Source organism: Paramisgurnus dabryanus, chromosome 9, assembly GCF_030506205.2.
Source record: "Paramisgurnus dabryanus chromosome 9, PD_genome_1.1, whole genome shotgun sequence".
Taxonomy (NCBI): domain Eukaryota; kingdom Metazoa; phylum Chordata; class Actinopteri; order Cypriniformes; family Cobitidae; genus Paramisgurnus; species Paramisgurnus dabryanus.
This window is the reverse complement of record NC_133345.1, coordinates 31,455,743-31,476,779: the sequence shown is the minus strand read 5'-3', so window position 1 is coordinate 31,476,779 and position 21,037 is coordinate 31,455,743. Positions and strand designations below refer to the sequence as shown.

Sequence of the window (21,037 nt, the reverse complement as noted above, 5' to 3'; positions counted from 1 at the left end):
GCTGGACTGTGCCATAAACAAAACGCTATTGGCTATTTTAAAAAGGTGGAAGGCCTACTTGATATTTGGTAATGACTTCCTGTTTCAGTTGAAATTACATCACCACATCAAATAATGCAACAAGTTCCCATGCACTTCAGTGGACCTTTAATGATTAAAGATTCTTGTATACTTTATGAATAGTGCATAGCAAGACCCCAAATGTGTATCAGAGATATTTAGCACACACTTTTATCCAAAGCAACAAAAGATCATAAGCAACTGATCTTCCAGGAGGAATAATACTAGAATAACAAAAACTGCATTTCCATTACCCTTCAAATTGTGCAAATTGAAAATGCACCAAATAGAAACAATGCAATTTGCATAAACTCCCATATATCGCCAAAAATGTTTTTATACATGGGTGAGGTGGTTTTTCAGATTATTTGAGAAAGGAATACATCACAAAACTGCAATGGACCTCTGCATTTACAGGTAACCTGATGTTCAGAAAAGTCACATGATCATTCTTTAAAAATGGCACAGTATGTTTGTTTGGAGGACATAAAATGTGTGTCCGACTTCAGATGTCATGCGACTAAAGCATAATTTTATTGTCTTACGAAAAGTCATTCTAAAAACCATGGCGACCGGTGTGTTCGACTTCTGCGATGCACAAACTTACAGACGTGGACTTTTTTATAATTCGCCCCGCTCTGTGCTTTGATATGTCTTCAAAAATTTACTGGGGTCCGGAAAGGAACGTATGTGGCTCTGGGAGCTGATATTCCAAATATGGTAAGGGGCGTAACATTTCCGTCACATGCTTGAGGTATTCGGCCAATCACAGCATAGAGGTGAAACAATAATGTACGGTATGTGGAAAATAATATTTTTTTTCTAACCAAAAACACATTGCATTACACTAAATACACAAAATAACATTTATTTTTAGCAACATCATATGACCCCTTTAACTGTTTATTTATAATAGGGTCAATTTGTTATCTTTTTAAAACTAGTGCACTTGTGTTATGATGAAAGATCTCAGTGGGGCAATACATCTTCAGGCAATAGAGTCTGAGTCAGTGAGTTGTTTTAACATTACTCTTGGTGTGACTGGTTTGGTTTGTGAGCCAGAAGGCAGCAAGCATTCAGACAGCTAACACTTCGAGAATTTCTCTCTCTCTATTTCTCTTCAACTGTTTATGGATTGTGTTACAAATAAATGAAGTCTGAGTCAAACAGATGGTAAAGTTACTATTTATCTGCTATCTCCAACTCCCTCCTTTTCCCATAATCCCACGTTGTACCCTGTTTCCAGTTCATCTCTGTTAAACTCACGGCATGTGTGTAAAAGTGTTGTGTAATGCTGAACTTTATAGTGGGATCTGTTAATGCCGACCGGGAACCAGCATATATTTGCGTGTGTGTGCGGACTCCATGACGCTGCTTTTACGCAAGACAGGAATTTCTGCACCCCCTCCAGATAGAAATATGCAGGAACCCAAACTAACTGAGGTCCTATCAAAAACAGCGCAGGCTGCTTACACAGCACCACAGTTAATGGGTAAAGAGATTTTGTGTGGTATGTCATACACACTTACTTAACATTTTTCACTTACAGGAGGTCTACTGGCCGGTAAACACATGCAAAGCTTATCATCACAGTTCATGGATTTCCGTAAATATACAATCTCTCGAGGGAAAACACCAGAAAATCACCATATCTGCCGGCTCATGTCTGTATGCGATCCAAACTGTACACTGTTTGAGATCATTAGTTTGAATTAATATTGAAAACATTTAACATCATATAATAAATGGACCAAGATTGTGTGCCAAATTTTTGGAGAATGCTAACAAGCATGTGTGCTCTTTATTGCTCACAACTTAAAGCAAAACAGAAAGGAGGCCTTTGGGACAATTCTCAGTTTATCAAATTCTTTCTGTTCTCGTTTTTTTTTTTAATGAAGGAACCTTAAAGTTAAGTAATACAAAGTTTAAGGCAATAACATTTAGCGAAATATAACCACTTTAGCAGAAACAAGGTGATTTCCAGTACCGAGATACTGACAGCCTGATGTGCATAACCCTCTCAAACGGTATCTGTTCTTACCCTTCAACAATCTCTGTTTTTTTTTACTTTATGACCAGACATTCATTAAAAAGACAACATAGGACATTTGTATTTTTTTACAGCATTAGTCACTGGATGAATTTATTAATGAGAAAATCATAAAGGGCGATTAAAAACGGTGAGGCTTTTACAGAAATGTAATTCTTTATGCATTTAAATAAGCTGATAAAGAAAATGATCATGATATGCAATTATGCTTTTGTTTGTTAGAAAAAAAGAGATGCATATCTCATACAGCATCTATAACGGAAAGTACACAAAAAAACAAGTGCAGCTGTTTCCACAAAACCTCAATTTCATTGCATCATAAACCACATCCCATACAACTGGCATGCAATGTTTTAATATATTAAACTGCAATAAAACAATGCAATTCTCAATTAAATGAAATAGATGAGTGGCAACAGAAGGTAAACTGTATTATGGTAAAGGGTTAACAGCTCTGGTGTGTGTGTGTGGTAAAAACTAAACAGGACGATGACATTGCACTGCTTGGTTCGCAGTCAGACACTGCTGCATGTGAACTCCAGATGTTAAACTGTTTACCATGATTGACCTACATAGGAAACACCAGAGCAGAGGTCAGAGGTCATCTGGCCTGAGGTCACGTCGACTGACGTGTCTGCATTCCCTCCTATACAGCCGAAAAAGTTCGGACATACGGTCGAAAATGAAACACTATGAAATGCTCATGGCCCATTCTTCATTGTGTAGTATATCCTTTGCATACTGGATCCTATTTTATCATCCTTAATATTCCTAAAATTGCAAATATTAGGTTTTAAACTAGCAGTCTATATTGTATTAAGTACTGTACTATGTTGCATGTTTGAATCAGCGAGTGGTTCAAATAAGTTTTTCATATAAATATGAATTAAAATTTACCTTTTGTAATCCAATCTTGTGTAAAATGTCTACAATTTGGTAGGATAATCAAAAATTAAACATGTATTAAAAATCCTGGCCGCTTTATTACTTACGAGTAATACATTACATTGGAAAATCATGCACTCGGAAATCAGTGGAAAAAATACTATATATAATAAAAGTAAATAACTAAATAGTATTTATTAGATTAAACTGTGGTAAAATTCCTAGATACTACTGTATGTTTGAACCTTTCTATAATAAATTATTTAGCACACTACACTAGCACATACTATACATACTCTAGTATACCCAGGGAACTACACTAAACTTTTCCACTGGTGGCACTTGCGCTACCAACTTTTTCAGTTAATGGCGCAAAATATGATTTGGTCGCACATATTTTTTTCAAGTTATATTAAGGCGCTCTGGATAATAATGAACAATAATGAAACTGTATTGCATACAGATATGCTTTTTATTTTACTTGCCATCTTTTAAACCACATGCCTTCTTGTTTTCTTAAACGTTGCAGTGTTTCCCACAGATCTGAAATGTACTTGGTGGTGGTAGCCGGTGAAAAGGGCAATTATTACCCACTGACAAATAATGGTCTACTATACATGTGACGTAGAACTAATAATGTGTGACACAACACAATACTTTGATTCATTGAAAATGAATATTAATTTCACATTATATTTCATCAATCTAACCACCCCAAACTTTCTTTGCCATTAACAAAGCTGACACTGTTTGTCAAAGCACCACGAAAACACTTACTGTTTTTGCACTGATATATGAAGCAATTAGACCCCTTTTATCAAACTCAATATAATACAATTCTATGTATAGTATATTAATAGACAGTGCAGGTCTATAGATTATAAATGTGACTGATGTTATGACTGATGTTATAATGGTAATAATTTCTATTAGATAGGCACTTTTACTGCTTTTGCTCTATCTTGAATGTGAATGTGAGGCAACATGTACAGCGCTTTGGATGGCCATAGGTCTGTTAAAAGCGCTATATAAATGCAGTCCATTTACCATTATCTTTCTATTTCTCTCTTGCCGATTTAAAAAGCTTAATCCACTCATTATTTCAGATTTAAAAGTCTACTTGCTGTCCCGGTGACAAACTTTACATTGCTTTGCTCGTTCAGTGCAATTGGCTTGACATTAGCATTGCTTTTTGCTACAATCTCTGTCCAAACTTAATATGGATATGGTTTTAGAAAAGATATGGTTTATTAATAATAAGATCATTAAAAAAATGTGAGAAAGCAAATGCAGCGCGTGGTCGTAACAAGAACCATCGCCATAGAAACCGAAGGCACGCTGAAACTGCACTCGAGCTTTAGCGCGGTAGCGCTCATGGCCGTTTTCCGATCGACTCGGGTTATAAACACAACATTAATCAGACTTGGGACCCAAAGTAATTAAACTAGGACCTAACCGCACCCGATTGATCATTTAAAATATAAACCCGGAACCATACGGGTCCCGCGTCCTCAGTGAAGAAAGACCTCTGCTCAAGTTCAGAAACATGGAAGACACTGCGCTTGCGTCGCGTCGCACCTTCATTGAGAAACAGCTGAGCATGCAAACGCACACTGATAGGGAGAGACACGACGTGCTTTCACGCAAAATGAAGCCAATGTGTTGATGGCTCAGAGCACGTTATAAAACGTATTCGTAAAATCCACATTTCTGTTTTAATAAATGCTCATAGTAAATCATAGCATATTGTCTAAAACATTAGGTAGCACATTTGCGACCCATTAAAAATTAGGGTCGCAACGGCAGTTCAAAAGGTCGCATATGCGACCATTTTGGTCGCAGTGTAGCTCCCTGAGTATACCTAAAGTATAAAAATGTAAACCCAAGGTGATAATGTGGCACGACGCGTAGCGGATTTAACACAGACATTGCAAAGACATTTCTCTGGTGTTATTTTTAAAGGGGACAGAGAATGAAAAAACATTTTAATCTTGTCTTTGTTGAATAATGGTAGTCTACCCACATTCACGAACATACAAAAAGTGCTAAACATGCTAAACATCTCAGCCTCATAAAAATTTCTCTTTTAGAAATGTCAGCCAGAAAACGGCCCAATCTGAAAAACTGATGCTTATGACATCACAGGCATCTCACTGCCCCCCCACCTAAAAATAATTGGCTACATTTTTTTGAGTGGCAGCAAAGTCAGCCAATCAGTAACGAGATTGCAAGTTAAGCCAGTACGGGGAGCCAAATAGGAGCAAAATCCCCCAACCTAATAGAGCTATCTGAGAGAGGTTTTTAGGAAGCTTACATTATTTCTGAAGGAGGGACTTCATAGAACAAAGAAGACATCAGCCTGTTTTTAGAAAAGTAAAAACAGCGCTATACAGATAAGTAAATTTTGTGAAAAATACCTTGTTTTTTTACATGTGAAACATAAAAACATGTTATATTGCGCACCGTAGACACAACCATAGCGTCAAAATCAAAGAAAAAACGGGACCTTTAAATATGTTTTTGTAATTTATGTGAATACATGCAAAGATGGACATCTGGGCATGATTTTGTGTGCAGGATTCAAGAAATTATCTGTGCATGTTATAGAAGAATGCAAGTAAACATGAAGTGGGTGTGGCTTCAATGGCCCTTTAGTAAGCAGTGTGCTGTGTGCATTAGGGCTGCACGATGTGAGGAAAAGTTGCGATGTGTGGTGACATTGACCGCGTTTACATGCACCCTAATAATGCGATTATAATGGGATTTTGTCAATACTGCGATTATACTTTACCTCATGTAAACGCAATAATTCGATAAAAATAATGCGATTAAAGGGAAATTCCGCCTTGAAATGATCCTAGGGTTAATAACAAACGTGTACCAAGTTCGACCGTTCACTGGAGTTTGTTTTCATGTTAGTCTAACGTGACCAGTGTTATTGCTAAACGCAAATTAGCATGTTATGGTAGCCTTCGGGGCATCAGTGCATTAAAAACGAAATCGCTATGTCTATACTACTAATAATGCTCAAAATAACCCCACACTTACACTGTAGCACAATGAGGGTCTCTATATGTAAACCGAAGCATTGAGAACTTTGCAAGTGTACAGGCAGTTTATTAAAAACAAACACTTACCGTTCACGTCTGGATCACATATCCATGCGGGCGCCATCTTGGGAAAACTGAACTCTCGCGTGAAAGCACAACACCTGTTCCACAACAACGGGCAACAACGTTTCACGCGAGAGTTTCAGCCGTAGTGTGCATGTGACAGAGGAATGTGCAGGGGAGAAATTCAACTGAGATTTAATTCAATCTTGTTGATTTAAACTAAATTATGCTGCAAGACATTTTTAAGAACATTTAAAGTTTTCTATTATATGCAACTCTGCTATTTTTTTCAAATTCCCATTAAAATCCATTAATTCCCATATATTCCCGTTAATTCCCATGGAAAGTTTCCAGCATTGAAAGTTCCCAGAATTTTGCAACCCTAATACTATAGTTTACTCTTTCAGTATAGTATACTAAATTTCAATACAGTTTATCATAGTAAATACTGTGGTAACTACAGTAGAGTACTATAGTATAGTATTTTTTTCATGTGGGGTTTGTTGCACTTTTTTGTTCAAAGCATACTTTCTTTAAAAATAGTTACACCGTCAAGGTCCCACAAGGAAACAACTGAAGTGGTAAGAGAGGAGTCATTGAGAGGAAATGAGTTTAGATACGAGTCAATAATTAGAGATTTGAAATTACAGAGCAGCTTCTTCTGAGCTTGAGAAAAAAAAAAACGCAGTCTAAAGATGCTTCCTGCTCCGAGACCAACAGGTCAGGTGTCTGACTAAAGTCAACCTAAAATATTACATTAACACATCCAAATGATTACAATTACACTAAAAGTGTTATTTACAATCTTATAAAGAACTCTCCTATAATCAAATGATTGTACTTGTAGAAGAAAACGCTTATTAGCAGTCTGACCTACCATTCACAATTAATGATCAACAAAACTACTCGACAAATCCTACAGAATTAGACTGAAGTAGCGACCAGAGCTGTATCGGGAGAAGCCAATCCTTCCTGACCTGAGCCAATGAGCTACCACATAACACAATAACAACATCAAAAGAGTAAAAACAAAACAGTATATCCATAAAGTGTGTTTGTGTAGGAAACTGTAAAATAATAAAAGGTCAGTAAACATTACATGATGTGGTTCCAGGTATTAAACTGCTTCTGCTTCATTAAGCCTTTCCTCGACTCTTCTCAGACACGGATATTAAAAGACGTTACTAACAGGGATGATACTTAGCATCTTTGTTATATGAAAAACAGTGAAGGTGATGTTTGTCTGAGCAAGGAAGAGGAAAGTGTAAACACAGGACAGACGCAGGGAAGAGCGATAAGAGAATCAATAAGCATTAGGAGGAGTGATTTCGATCTAATTAAAAGTGTCCGAGGCGCCTGAGCTATTGGTGAGAGGAGAAGATGAGGTCACAGAGGTTAAGGCCTTGCGTTTCACTTCCAACTTTTCCAATTACTGGTGGTTTGGGTGTGAGACCAATGTAACCTCCTCACAACAGAAAACAGACAGTATACTTTATGTATGTGTGTGTGATTGAATAAAAAGAGATAAGAAATTATATCGGGCATAAAAGAAAACAAGCTGTTTTACGACAATTCAGATTATTTCCTTGACAACTCAGCATAATTCTATTCAAATTCTCATTACTGTAATGCAAAATGCAACAGGCTATCAAATATAGTTATTAAAGCGAAACTCCGTCCAAATATCAAAATTACCCCATGATGTTGTTACCAGAAGCTAGTTATTACAATTAATAAAGTTTTAAATATGGATATTTTTCTTACAATATCGCATTGATTACCTGCAGAAGACCTTTATTAACCCATTGAAGCAATGTGGTTTACCTCTGTGAAGGATGGGTGCACCTTTTTGGGGTTTAAAGTCAAAAGTTGATTCCTGCTTTCTACCATCAAAAAGCTTGAAAGAGCAATGACATTTACTGAAATAATTTCAAATGTGCTAATCTGAAAGATAATGGACATGCGTATCTCCTATTGCTGGATGGTGAGTAAACCTTCAGGGGGTAATGTTGATTTTTGGCTGGAGTATCCCTTTAATGTTCTCATCAGGTTTGTCAGTAACTTATGATGAAGTACACAGTTTTTAATAACTTATGCTGGACTGTTATGCGGCAGGTGATGACGTCACTGACCCAAATTTCAAGCCGTTGACTTAAGCAGAACAGAGGCTCACTGCCATGCTTTGTTTTGCTTTTTTTCATTAAAATGATTGTGTATCTTAATTAAATGTAGCATTAACAAGGTTTACTTTTATTAATTTATTACTGTTTTACATATAATAGTTTTCTATAACTTTACATTATTTAGATTAAAAGCTGTTAAATTTAATTCTGTTAATTAAAAGAAGAATATTTGTTCCATTTCCCTCCACTTTTGGTGTGTTACTTAATTGTTTTTTTTTTTTTAGTCAAACTCAGATTCATTAAATGAAACTAAAAAGTCTAATATTAATATAATTATACAAAATCTTTTTTTTTTATAATTTTAATTAAGTCATTTTTTGATTGCATCCAGAATTTTCGGTATCCGTTTCGAACCATAATTTTAATGTTGGTGCATCACTATTTATCATAAAACAAATTTGAGATGGGGCACAAAGGGATGCACCCTACACAAGAATGGGCGTATGCCAACATTTTTAAAAACCACTGCCTTAAAATAAGGCAACAATGCAAAAAATGTGACTTTCTTCCTCCATAATTTTTGAGTGAAATGTAAGCATTAGTAGTTATCGATTTTCGGTATCCGTTTCGAACCATAATTTTAATGTTGGTGAATCACTATTTATCATGAATAAAAGTTTGATATGGGGGCGCAAGGGATGCATCAAGGGATGTTTTATTGTATGTTTATATATTTAAAGAAGAACATTTTCTGAAAGGCATTAAACTTTTGTGAAACCCCCCCAAAAAATGCTGTCTGCCAACTAGGGGTGTAACAATACACTAAGCTGACGGTTCGATCTGTATCTCGATGCTTGGTTCACGATACGATACACATCACGGGTTTTTTGGAGCAATTTAACAAATGCAACTGTTATTTAAATTTTAGATACCTTTTTATAATATTAACAATTTCAGTAACTTTTTTGTTGTACATAAAACTTAATAAAGAATTTTAACATGAACCTTTTGTACGGCAGGTCTGTCACTGAAAAAATTGATATTTTACATAAAATTAGATTTAAGGGACTTAGCAGGGGCGTTAGATATAAAGCTCTACTGTGGCACATGCCCCCTATTTTTTCTGACTTTTTTGAAAGCCTAACACTTCTATACAATGTCCTATTCCAACATGTATTTAAAAATATTTAAGTATCATGTTCATTATACTTAACATAAACATTGTTAACATGTTTGGAGGCATAATGGCATAAAAGATTTGGAAATTATGACAGCAGAGAACATATTTTCTAGCATATTTTCTAAGCGCTGAACAGACAGAAGCGCGCGTCTGGATATGTTTTTGTCCGTGCAATTGAATAAGATTCCCGTCGAGTGATATGAAAACAAAATGCTGCCAGACGTTGGACTTAAAAGATGACAGGGCATCATCTATATATCAATTTCTGTTTCTACCGAAGTAATTTTGCTGACCTTCAGTTCAAGCTGCAGGTGATTCAAGCGTTGTCTGTGTGACTGCGGTGAAGCACAGGTGACGCTGGCGCAGAGTAAATCACGTGTTGACCGGTCAATTAATAAAATTAAAAGAACGTCATCATATAAATATCCCCATCACGCACAATGCAACATCATGGCATTTTTTGTATCGAGAAGTATCGTACGGCGAAGTATCGTCACATCCCTACTGGCAACTAAAAAAATAACGCTGGTGGGGAAAGAGTTATAATAATGCTATAATGCAAAAAAGTGACTTTCTTCCTTCATGATTTTTGGATGAAATGTAAGCTCTAATAGTTTGTAGATATTCACAATGGTAATCTACAATAATGTTCAGTTATTAGTCAACCTTTTTTGTACTCTGGAAGAATTCATGACCATGCACCACTAAAAAAACCTGCTTTTGATAATGATCAGATATAATAGAATCTGCTTTAGTCAAACACTAAAGTTCTTTACCTTTACTTATTATCATTTTCCTCTCAAAAGTTTTCCTCAAACACAATCAAAAAAGTATTTTAGGTTCCATCACGCCTGGCTAAGTTTCATTTTTGATACTGGTTTGTTCCAATCACGTGCTATAACACCTTTTGTCTTCTCAGCACAGCCACATATTTCCAGGAAATTGAGTCGTTTTCCCTTCCAAAACCAGCGTCATTTGCTTTTCTCCCTATTAAACCCTTGCACACACCCGTCAGATCATCTCTAGGACAGAAGGCATGTCTGAACTTCTCTGCTGTATTGTTCTTCTGCTCTTTAACAAGTTAGCAGAAACAGGGAAGCGCTATAATCCAGATTCATGACACAGGTAGTGGTTTTTGCTAACTCACTAGTGCTATAATCAGGTTTAGGGATTTTCAAGACCCTCTTCAAATGTAGTCCATATGATCTTCTGGTCATACAACAACTTTGTGTCGTAAACAGAGTGAATGCACGAAACTGAAATGGAAAATGCAAAGTTTATGCAAAGTTTCTGGTATGGGTTTTTCTGCCCATTTTAAAGCTTCAAACTGGTTATTATGAATGAACACAAGTGATGCTATTGCCAAAGAAAATTATTGCTCAGATTTGAATTAAATGAGGTGCATGAGGCACATCTACAGAGCAGACAATCATAAAGACCTATGGGTAACCTTTTTACCACTGGGGCCAGTAAGCGACCTCATAACAACCACCCAGAACATCCTAGCAACCACACAGCAATGTGTTTAAAACCCCTGAGCACCTCTTCTTCAGCCTAATGCTTAAATCTTCTGCATGCTCTGACCAAGACAAAAACTCTGTGCAAACGTCTTTTATGGTCCACGTGTGGCACGCAAGGCCTTGCTGGTCTGAAATCAGTGAGCAGATGTATTTTGAGCTTGAGAAAACTGCAGAAGGGATGAAAAGGCTTTTCATGAAATACCTCTCTGATCAAATTAGGCTTGAAAAGCTGGAGAGGCAGTCAGACTCAATTTCATTAAAGCGATTGAGAGTCGAGGGGTTGTGCGTGTGTGTGTGTGTGTATTGGTGGTCAAAAGAAAAGCTCATTCATTAAAGAATGATTGAGAGCATGACTTCTGTGTTTGTGGACAACAGTGTTGACGTTAGGGTCCTTAATGTTTGACTGAAGACCCTGATGAACTCAAGTGTACCATCAAGAAGATACTTCAGTCTGGGGATGAATAATTTTGACAAAAATCTTGTGACATTTTATACTATGTGACCCTGCCTGTGAAGGTTTTTGTGATTAATGGTTTCTGCATAAAATCATCCTATAAAACGTTAAAAAAAACAATCTGTGAAAATACAACCTTGATATCTTTAATAGACCGAGTAAGATCATACTGTAGCACATCTTAAGTTCTACCTTAACCTGCAGCATTTACAAAAAAACAAAGATTAGAAAAAAGCTCAGAGAGTCAAGAGAAACAGATCCAGGGCAAAGAAGCTCAATTTAAGTGATATCCATCCATTTAAAAACAACAACTCTCTTACTCTTTAATGCTGTTCAAAGCAAATAATTTGCCCTGCAACTTTGATATGAACAGTACACCTGAGTCATGTTGATAGGACACTGGTCTTATTTACTAATAATTGCGTATGTTATTCCTATTTATACGCACATCCCCCTAATTCACAACAGGTGTGTAGGTACATGAATTTGTTCTTAAACTCATTCTTAAACTCTGAATGAGTGGCCGTGGTTAGTAATTTGCATAATACATGCCCAAACCAGGCAGCGCTTGTCCACAAAAAATTATGTTATTGAAGCAAAGGAGCTAAAAAAAAATCCATTATCATATTTATTATTGGTAAAATTCTGTTTTTCGCTTTGGAAAGTTTTGTTGTCAGTTTTAGATATAGACTGTTTTAACAGCAACAACATAAACAAACGGCTTTTGTGGACTAAACGCTAGTGATGTTCCGATATCATTTTTCTCTTCCCGATACGGATACCTGGGCTCAGGGTATCGGCCGATACCGAGTACCGATCCGATACCTGGGTATGTATCTGTATAATATACAACTGTACATACTACTAGCCCTGTATGAATGGATATGTAAAACTGTTTTATGTTGTGCTTCAGACTTATTCCTGTATAAACATGAACAAATACATACAGTGAACTAGAGTAGGCTATTTTTATTTTAGGATATTTTACAGTAATATTTATTTGTCCTAAGAGAAAACAAGCCACAAATCTAACACTGAAAGGGTATTTTAGTTTTAGAATAATTGGAAAAATCTGCGGAATTCTGCGGGATGATTTTAAATGTTTTTAGAAGAAATTAGAGAATTTAAGCTATTAAATATTACAAAATTGCATCTAAAATAATTACTTTTTAAAGGCTTACAATTAAAATGAATACACCAAACCAATGAGTCCTCTGAATTAAACTGGACGAACATGAACCAGATAATGTGCATCTCAAGATAGAATTATAGTTTGCAGCCTATATAAAATGACATATATTATTGTTAATATATATTATAGCAGAATAAAAAGCTTGTGTTAATATGTTCTCATTATGAATTAAGCACATATGAAGATAATTTCATCATTTTTACAGTGCAATGTAAACTTTATATTAAACATAACAAGAGCATTCGTCTTGTAAACAGATTTGAAATGATGATGTGCTGAGTGCTTGTCGCGTCACACAGACAACAGAGACAAGTAAGATCTGCGGTAAAACTCAGTGGTAAGTTTTATTTCATCTCAAATATCAAATGATTCATGCTCTTATCATTAAAAACAATCACAGCAAACAGCACCTGCAGAGTTTACGTACTTATCAATGCCGCTTACAAACGTGCAAGGCTATGTATGTGTGCTTGTTGTCAATGACGGTCGGTCACAAACACGCTCAAACGCAGGGTATGTGTGCTTGTCAATCACAGGCATTAAATCCGCGGAGTTCTCCGCAAAAATCTGCGGGCGCGGATTCCGTTGAGACATGTCAATGTTTTATTAGTCTGAAATACTAACAAACAGCGTACATACGGCTGCATGCTTTCATTTCTTCGGCGCTCAAAGTAAACAGTGGTTGCGTCACTCGTGGTAACTTTCTGGCGTTTGCATTCAGAGCAGCAAAGAAGAAGTTAGTTTTGCTTTGCAGCGTTAGCTTTAGTGTTATCTATAATGGGCATAACTAGGTTTATTAAGAAAATGGTATTCGATCGGTATTCGGTACATGGGTTCAAGTACTCGCCGATTCCGATGCCAGAATTTTTTGTGGTATCGGCCGCATTTCCGATACTGGTATCGGAATCGGAACAACTCTACTAAATGCAAATTTAGTTATCTCGTCATAAAATAAATGCTTCCCTGCCAATGACGAGTTTTTACGGCAACCGATATTTCTGCTATTATAGACCAGGTGGCACTATTACACAACTTAGAAAACACTGGAGCATGCACTGATCCCAAAACAGTAAAAACTCTGTAACATTGTTCTGTATCTGATCTCTAACAAAATTCCTTTACAAAAATGCAATTATTTCATCTTTTTGCTCAAAAATTTTTCTTTTTGAAGAAACCTACCCATATCTGAGAGGTTATAAAAAGAGAACAAATGAAGATACGACGAAACGTTTTTCCTGTTTTGTTAGTTTGTTTAAAGGCAGAGGATCTGTTCTTTCATTTGATATATTGCATGTTTTTATATTTAAGAAGAACATTTTCTGAAAGGCATTAAACTTTTGTGAAAATCATAAAAAATGCTGCTGTTGGCAACTTTTTTAATACGCTGACGGGGAAAGAGTTAATAAACAAACTTTCAGTTTTTCCAGGTGGAATCAGCTAAACAAACAAAAAAAACCAACAAACATGCTAAAACATAAGCACATCTCAGATACTAAAGCTACATGTGAGTGCAACACAAGGTGCTAAAAGTGCAAACAAGTGGTGAAAATTTACAAAGCCATTAAAGTGCGTGAAAAACACGTTAACTAAAAATGTTGTAAGCTACAATCCCCTAGCAAATCAAGTCCCTTTATGTGCATTGACAAAAATGAGCTTCTTTTCTAACGTAATTTTTTCTCCATTTCACACCATGTCTGGTTTTGCTTCCAGTCTGCAAATCACCGCTGCTACCCAAAATACACTCGGTGTAATCTCACCAGTGGATATATGTAACACTGTATGCCTGTACTGACGAAGGGGAAGTTACAGTTAAAATTACACATGTGAGCACATGGAAACCCTCCTCCCGTCTGGAGATTCCCGTCAGGACATTAGTGGGGCAGCGGGTGGATCAGACTCACAAGACTTCAATCAATGAAGCTCTTTCAGACTCTGATTTAACCCATAAGACCACCTTGAGCATGTCTGAGAGAGGACACATGAGAAAGAGAGAGGACAAATAAAAAAGACTCACAATATCTACAACAAGAAAGAAGGAAAAGACATAAACACCTTTAGGTTCACAGACATTTTGTTTTTTCCATGTAGACAGGCGTCTTCTTGAGACTACCATAAATAGTAATGAATATTACACTTGCAATGCAAGTTATATTTGACAGGCACATTTATCTAAAGCAATCTATATATGCATGCACATATAAGCGCTGAACGTTAGTTTAGTTTGGCTACCTCCATAAAAAAGACCAGTTCAAAGATTTGTTTTCAGTCACAATGAACTGAAGTGAACTGAAATGCAAAATAAAGATTTTTTTACCTTGTATAGTCCTGCCAAACTTAAACCACATGGTGAGATGACACAACACTTAAACCAGCAGTGATGTTTGTTTAATGATGAGTGCCACCTAAAAATAACTCAGGACCCCAGAAGGTATTTTCACATCAAAATAACACACTTCACCTTCAAAAGCAGCGTGTACCCTGACAGGGAACGATGCATCACGGCAGTGAAAGAACTGCACATTCGGCAGGATTCCCGATGGTTTAGCTGACTCACAGAATGACATTCATCTCTTACTGTTTTTGTCTTCTGCACCGCCTCGAGTCTGGAATACCAGCTGAAGGTCTCTGGCTGTGAGGTGCAAAGCTATTAAAATCTGCTGCTAGAGTTTCTGTGTCAAATTGCAAAGCGACACGCAAACACGGTCAGAACATCTTTCTCACTTGCATGCATTCAAGTTTCTCCTTTCTCCCAATAACGTGTACGACAAACTTAACCTCAAAAATTAAGACCTGAAGGTTTAAATTCAACTGTAAGGTACAGATATGCACTGTATTGTGACCAAGACATAATATGGGTATATGGCAATATGTGATTTATAAATTGATTGTTTATCAAAATACTTGTTAGCCGAATAGCTGTTAAGTCAATTTTGATACCCATGATTCTGAGCCTTTCTCTCTTTTAAGGCATTTAAATGTCGTTTCACACAGACAAATTAAGCCTCTGTACAAAATAATGATTGCACTGCAATTTTGGTCTCGAGTTTTCATTGAGGTTGTGCCATCTCTTAAAACGTTCAGAAGCATGTACGAACACATACACGCACACACGTCCGTAAATCCTGTGTCCAAACTCTGCGATTTTTACAGCTCCCTCCCCCACTCCCTCAAATCCCTTTTAAAAGAAGACCGACAGACAGAAAGACACGCGGAGAGGAAAAGACAAGAAAAAAGAGAAGAGCCGTTCTGTTATGACTTCCAGCTGTGGGAATGGCAGGCCTGCGAGCAGGAAGTCCAAAGGAAATGCCTGTGTCACATCCCAGTCCTGTGATGCGACCATTTTCAAATATAGGCAAAATCTGTATCGCTTTCTCTGTGGCCCCTCATCATGACGATTAAACTCAAATTCTTTCTAACTGTAGTTTGGTATAAAAAAAGTATACAATACTAAACAATGAGTATTTTCTTTAACAATAGCTGTAAATCATAGGGGTGTAAATTGGACAGTTCATTACGATACGATACAATACTGATTTTCAAACTTTTATTTGGTGCAATTATGATTTGATTTGATTAAGTTCTCAATATTGTATATTACGCGCCTAGTTAAGAGGTACACTGCAAAAAATGATTTTCAAGAAAATAATTCTTAGTATTTTTGTCTTGTTTCAGTAAAAATATCTAAAAATTCTTAAATTAAGATGCTTTTTCTTGACGAGCAAAACGACCCAAGAAAATAAGTCTAGTTTTTAGACCAAAAATATCAAATTTAAGTGATTTTGTGCATAAAACAAGCAAAAAAAAACTGCCAATGGGGTAAGCAAAAAAATCTTGAACATTTTTCTTAAACACTAAATTCAAGAAAAAAGCAAGAAAAATTTGCTTACCCCTTTGGCAGAATTTTTTCGCTTGTTTTATGCACAAAATCACTTAAATTTGATATTTTTGGTCAAAAAACTATTTTCTTGGGTCGTTTTGCTCATCAAGAAAAAGCATCTTATTTTAAGAATTTTTAGAAATTTTTACTGAAAACAAAGCAAAAATACTAAGATTTTTTTTCTTGAAAATATTTTTTTGCAGTGTACATTTTTAAGAACTTGGCGTAATAATCAGGACTTTTCTGCCGTACCATGGCTTTAGGAGGCGCAATGATATTACGCAGTGCCTGAAAATAGTCCCCTGCTATCAAAAGTTACCAAGGGGACTACTTTCAGGCGCTGCTTAATATCTTTGCGCCTGCTGCAGCCATGTTACGGCAGCAAAAATTATTACGCCAGAATGAGAGTACAGTTCCTAGACATATCTGCCTAGAAAATCGCACCTATTAATTTTCCTGGCGGTCTTAGTACACGATGTAACTACAGAAGAGTCAAGTTTTAATGGTCTAAGATGCTAATGGTCTAATCAGATTCAATAGACTGTGCTAAGCTATACTAAAAGTGGTAGCGCCAGACCCGGAGATCAGCTGAATGGATTCAAAAAAGCGGGGTGTCCCTTTAAGCTAATTTATTTGGGGGGGCACACATTAGCACTAAAATGATAAATAGTACAGTTATAGTGCATCTAGTGCAACTAAATGAAAAGTGTTTGTGCTGCAAGCCGTCGGTTGATGGAGACATAGTTATTGGGTAAAGAATCAGACACAACAAGCTGTTGATTCGCATTACTACTTACCTCATATCTTCTAATAAATCACATTCTGTCTGATGTTTGAGGTGAAGACGGCCAATCTGATCGATGTGTGTGTTCCTCAGTTCCTGTGTCACTTTTACCTGAAGGGCAGAGGACATCATTAGAGACTAGAAAGTGGATGGCACATGCAATTCACACACAGACAGTCCCACAAGAGCTCATTATTGTGTTTCCAGAGAGATCTCATCTCTACTCGGCCGAAAGTGCCACAGCGACAAAATTCGCAGTGTTTCTAAACAACAAGAGAAAAATTCCTACTAACAACCTCTAACATCGATTGTCCGAAGTGACATGAATTGCTTTGATGAGCCATCCCATCCACGAAAACATAATGCCAGTCCACTCTTAACTGGATCTCATTGAGGCCAAGAAACACACTTCACATGAAACATGAAGGCTTGGCCAAAGAACAGGGGCCAGATGACGGTTTTGGATTAGACTTTTAATTCTTCACATTCTGAAGTATATGGAAGTAAAAGTTGCAGATGTGCATTTCATCTGAAACAATAGAAACTAATCTGAATCATAAATAGCTTTGAATGGCTAGAATGGTAATTGGCATTTGAAGAATTGTAAATTATTCTTGATAAGACATAATAAGAATATAATAGGGCTAATAAACGATTAATCGCGACTAATCATATGCAGAATCAAAGTCTTTGTTTACATCATATATGTGTGTGTACTGTGTATAAGTGTTGGGGCGATATGCCCCATTTTGAGATCGTCAGCCTGTGAGATCGCCGATACACATACTATCGGGGGGCGGGGCAGTAGTTTTCTCATTTATTTATTGGTTCATTTTTACTCATTTATGACAAGTCACTTGGTTGGTGTACAAATAAGAAGCAAGGGAAACACTGTCATGACCGCAACCTTCTTAAAACGGATGCCATTATTCCGAGTATGTCATTAATTCCCAGGCGCTCAAAAATTTCTTGCATGCCACAACACGGCCGGAACAACACACTTGCTGGTTTTAAACCTCTGCACTCCTAACAACCTCTCTAGTGCAAGGAAATGTCAGAGCCGCGTGTATTACAAGCTCATGTGTGAGGAAGAGTCCAAATCATGCGCTTTACAAGTTTAGGTGCTAGAAGGAGTCCCACGCACATTCAGGTCCGAGCAAGAGTCCATGATGAACGCATTAAGTTCAGGTGTGTACAAGAAGGAATCCGCACACGTTACAAGCTCTGTCCGGCAATGTAAAGCCCACAAACCCTCTCATGCGAGGAAAAGTAACTAACACAATGAACAAGGTAATGTGAAACTATGATGATAATAATAATAATCATCGCCAACTATTGTCATGAAAGCCTTCTATTGGCGATAAGTCTGGCGATCGTTGATACACAATACTATCGTCTATCGGCACAACCCTAGTGTATAATAATTATGTATGTGTGTGTGTATTTATATATATATAATTATTATACACAATACACACACATATATGTTGTAAACAAAAACTTTTATTCTGCGATTAGTTGCGATTAATCGTTATGCAGCCCTAGTATAATATAAATTATATATACATGTTAAAATGTATGTAGGCTACATATGTAAATATTTCTTAAATATATACTTGCATGTGTGTGTATTTATATATACATAATTAATAAACACAGTACACAAACATATATGATGTAAACAAAAACTTTAATTCTGCAAATGATTAGTCGCGATTAATCGTTTTGCAGCCCAAAATATAATAAAATCTGGGATTACAAAACGCAAATATTTGCCAATATGAAGAATGGAGTTGGTTCATGCATCATCTCCACAAAATTTGGAGGGTTCGAATCTGACCAGGACAACAAAGTAAATCTAATCCCACATGCATCAAAGAAAACCCAATGGGCCTGGACCAATGAGCCCAGACAGGTTGACTAATATCTGGGGAGGGATGTTAATTACAACCAAAGTTCTCCGCTTGGCAGGTGAAGAGATAATTGGTTCTATAACAACTCCCTAAAGGTTAAAACCAAGGAGAATTGAAAAAAGTATACAGATTCCCAGCATCCAGCAGTACAAGCAGCAGCAGGACACAATGTAGCACCATAACACAGAGTATGACAGCTGACTGCACGGCTCTCATCAACACTTTGAGATGTACATGTGAAGTATTATTATACTCACACAACAGCCCTGTGCTTTGCGTCACAGCAAAACAATAGTGCCACAACACAACAGCATCTTTTACACACCGCTGTGGGAGTATGGATCTCTGTGGAAATGTCCACAATGTCTGTAGACGTCCTCAGCACATACAGGGTTAATTGTCTTTGAAACACATCAACTTAACCTTTGATTTACACGTCAAAACCTTCCTGCATATGTCTTTGAAAGCAAACGATGAAAGCTAACAAATAACACTCACGTCATCTGTTTAATATTTGCATTGTATTGAGGAAAACAAAGGGTAATTTGAGGGGTAAATCTGAGCTACATGCTATCATCTCTCCCCTTTTCAAGACAAAGCCATGGCAAAAATATCAGACGTCACCTTTAATGACTGTACTCAAGACTGCTGTATAATCCAATGCAGAAATGCACGTCTGTGGTTACATGAATAGAGGCTTTTTTGCATTGTAATTTCACATTCCTTCATATAGCCTGTGGGACGTGAAATTGAAACCCAACACCCCTGCTGTCATATTGGATGTGTACAGTAATGCACATATTTCTGCACGATACGTTATCCTAAACTCACAATAACAAGAGTGGCTTGACATGACATTTAAACGCACTGTAATGTCACAGTGTCAGTGTTTACCGTACAATTTTAGACAACGATCAGTCTGTTTAAAAAAAGACCTGTGTGTTTTTGATCAGAGTTAAAAAAATACAACAATGCACAAAAAACAACGACTCGTGGCTTTAACCGTTAGCTGAGGACACAACAGCTTAAAAACACGCATTCATCCTCCGGCAGATGTGAGCTGAATTTCGGGAGTATCCGACGATTAATAGTAACAATAAAACTGAAGTAGCTAAGAAAGAACGATGCGATTGCTTTGTAACATTTGAAAAAAAAATAGCTACATTGTTTCTAAAGAAGCAGCGGACGAATACAAAGTTGCAACTTCGTGTGAATGCAACAATGTTGCAATAAAAAAACACATCACGCGTATTTTTCACATCTACAAAAACAGCTTCATCTAAAGTGGATCTCTTACCTTTCTCGGCGGAGGCTGCATGTTTGAACATTGGCACAAATAAAGTAATATTCCACAAGAAACGATTCCCAATGCGATAAATAATTCTCGACGTCGGGAAAAAGGGGGGAAAGGAGATCAGATTTGGATCAAATCCGGATTCAGACGGCCATGATAAAGCGGGTCCGCTCGGACAGACGCTGAGCTAACACTGCGGATCGGGGAGAAAGTGTTGAAAGAGAGAAAATAGGCCTGTTCGACTTAATGCGCCGCCGCAAGAATCGACAACCAGATGACGTCAAAGTATCGCGAGAGCGAGATGAAATATGATTTCTTGAATCATTCTCGCGGTACTTTGACGTCATCCGGCTGTCGGTTCTTGCGGCGCCGCATGAAGTCGAACAAGCCTTATGCCTCCAAAACGCGAACAGGCTCGAACCGTAAACCCAGCACAACAGCGCCGCGGACCGGACACACGGTGCTCCGCTATAATCCGCCAAGGCAAATCCTACTGGCTTGACTAGTAAATGCTCGATTCAATGATGCGCAGCCTGAGCGGAAGCGGAATGACATCACAGTACCGCGAGAGCGATTAGATGGCAGACAATTC

At 37.1% G+C, this 21,037-nt stretch overlaps 1 protein-coding gene across 2 annotated transcripts in view; it reads right to left on the bottom strand.

Annotated features, from left to right (window-relative positions):
- Window positions 1-20,669, bottom strand: part of LOC135739791 (F-BAR and double SH3 domains protein 2) — an 89,901-nt gene extending 69,232 nt beyond the window's left edge. For both annotated transcript variants that reach the window (XM_065257842.2, XM_065257843.2), the window contains exons 1-2: window positions 20,449-20,669; window positions 17,252-17,349 (exon numbers count right to left, since the gene is read on the bottom strand). In XM_065257842.2, coding sequence (XP_065113914.1) covers window positions 17,252-17,349; window positions 20,449-20,469 — 119 coding nt within the window. In that variant the 5' untranslated portion in view covers window positions 20,470-20,669. The remainder of the gene's footprint in view (window positions 1-17,251; window positions 17,350-20,448) is intronic.
- Between the last annotated feature and the right edge of the window lie 368 nt (window positions 20,670-21,037).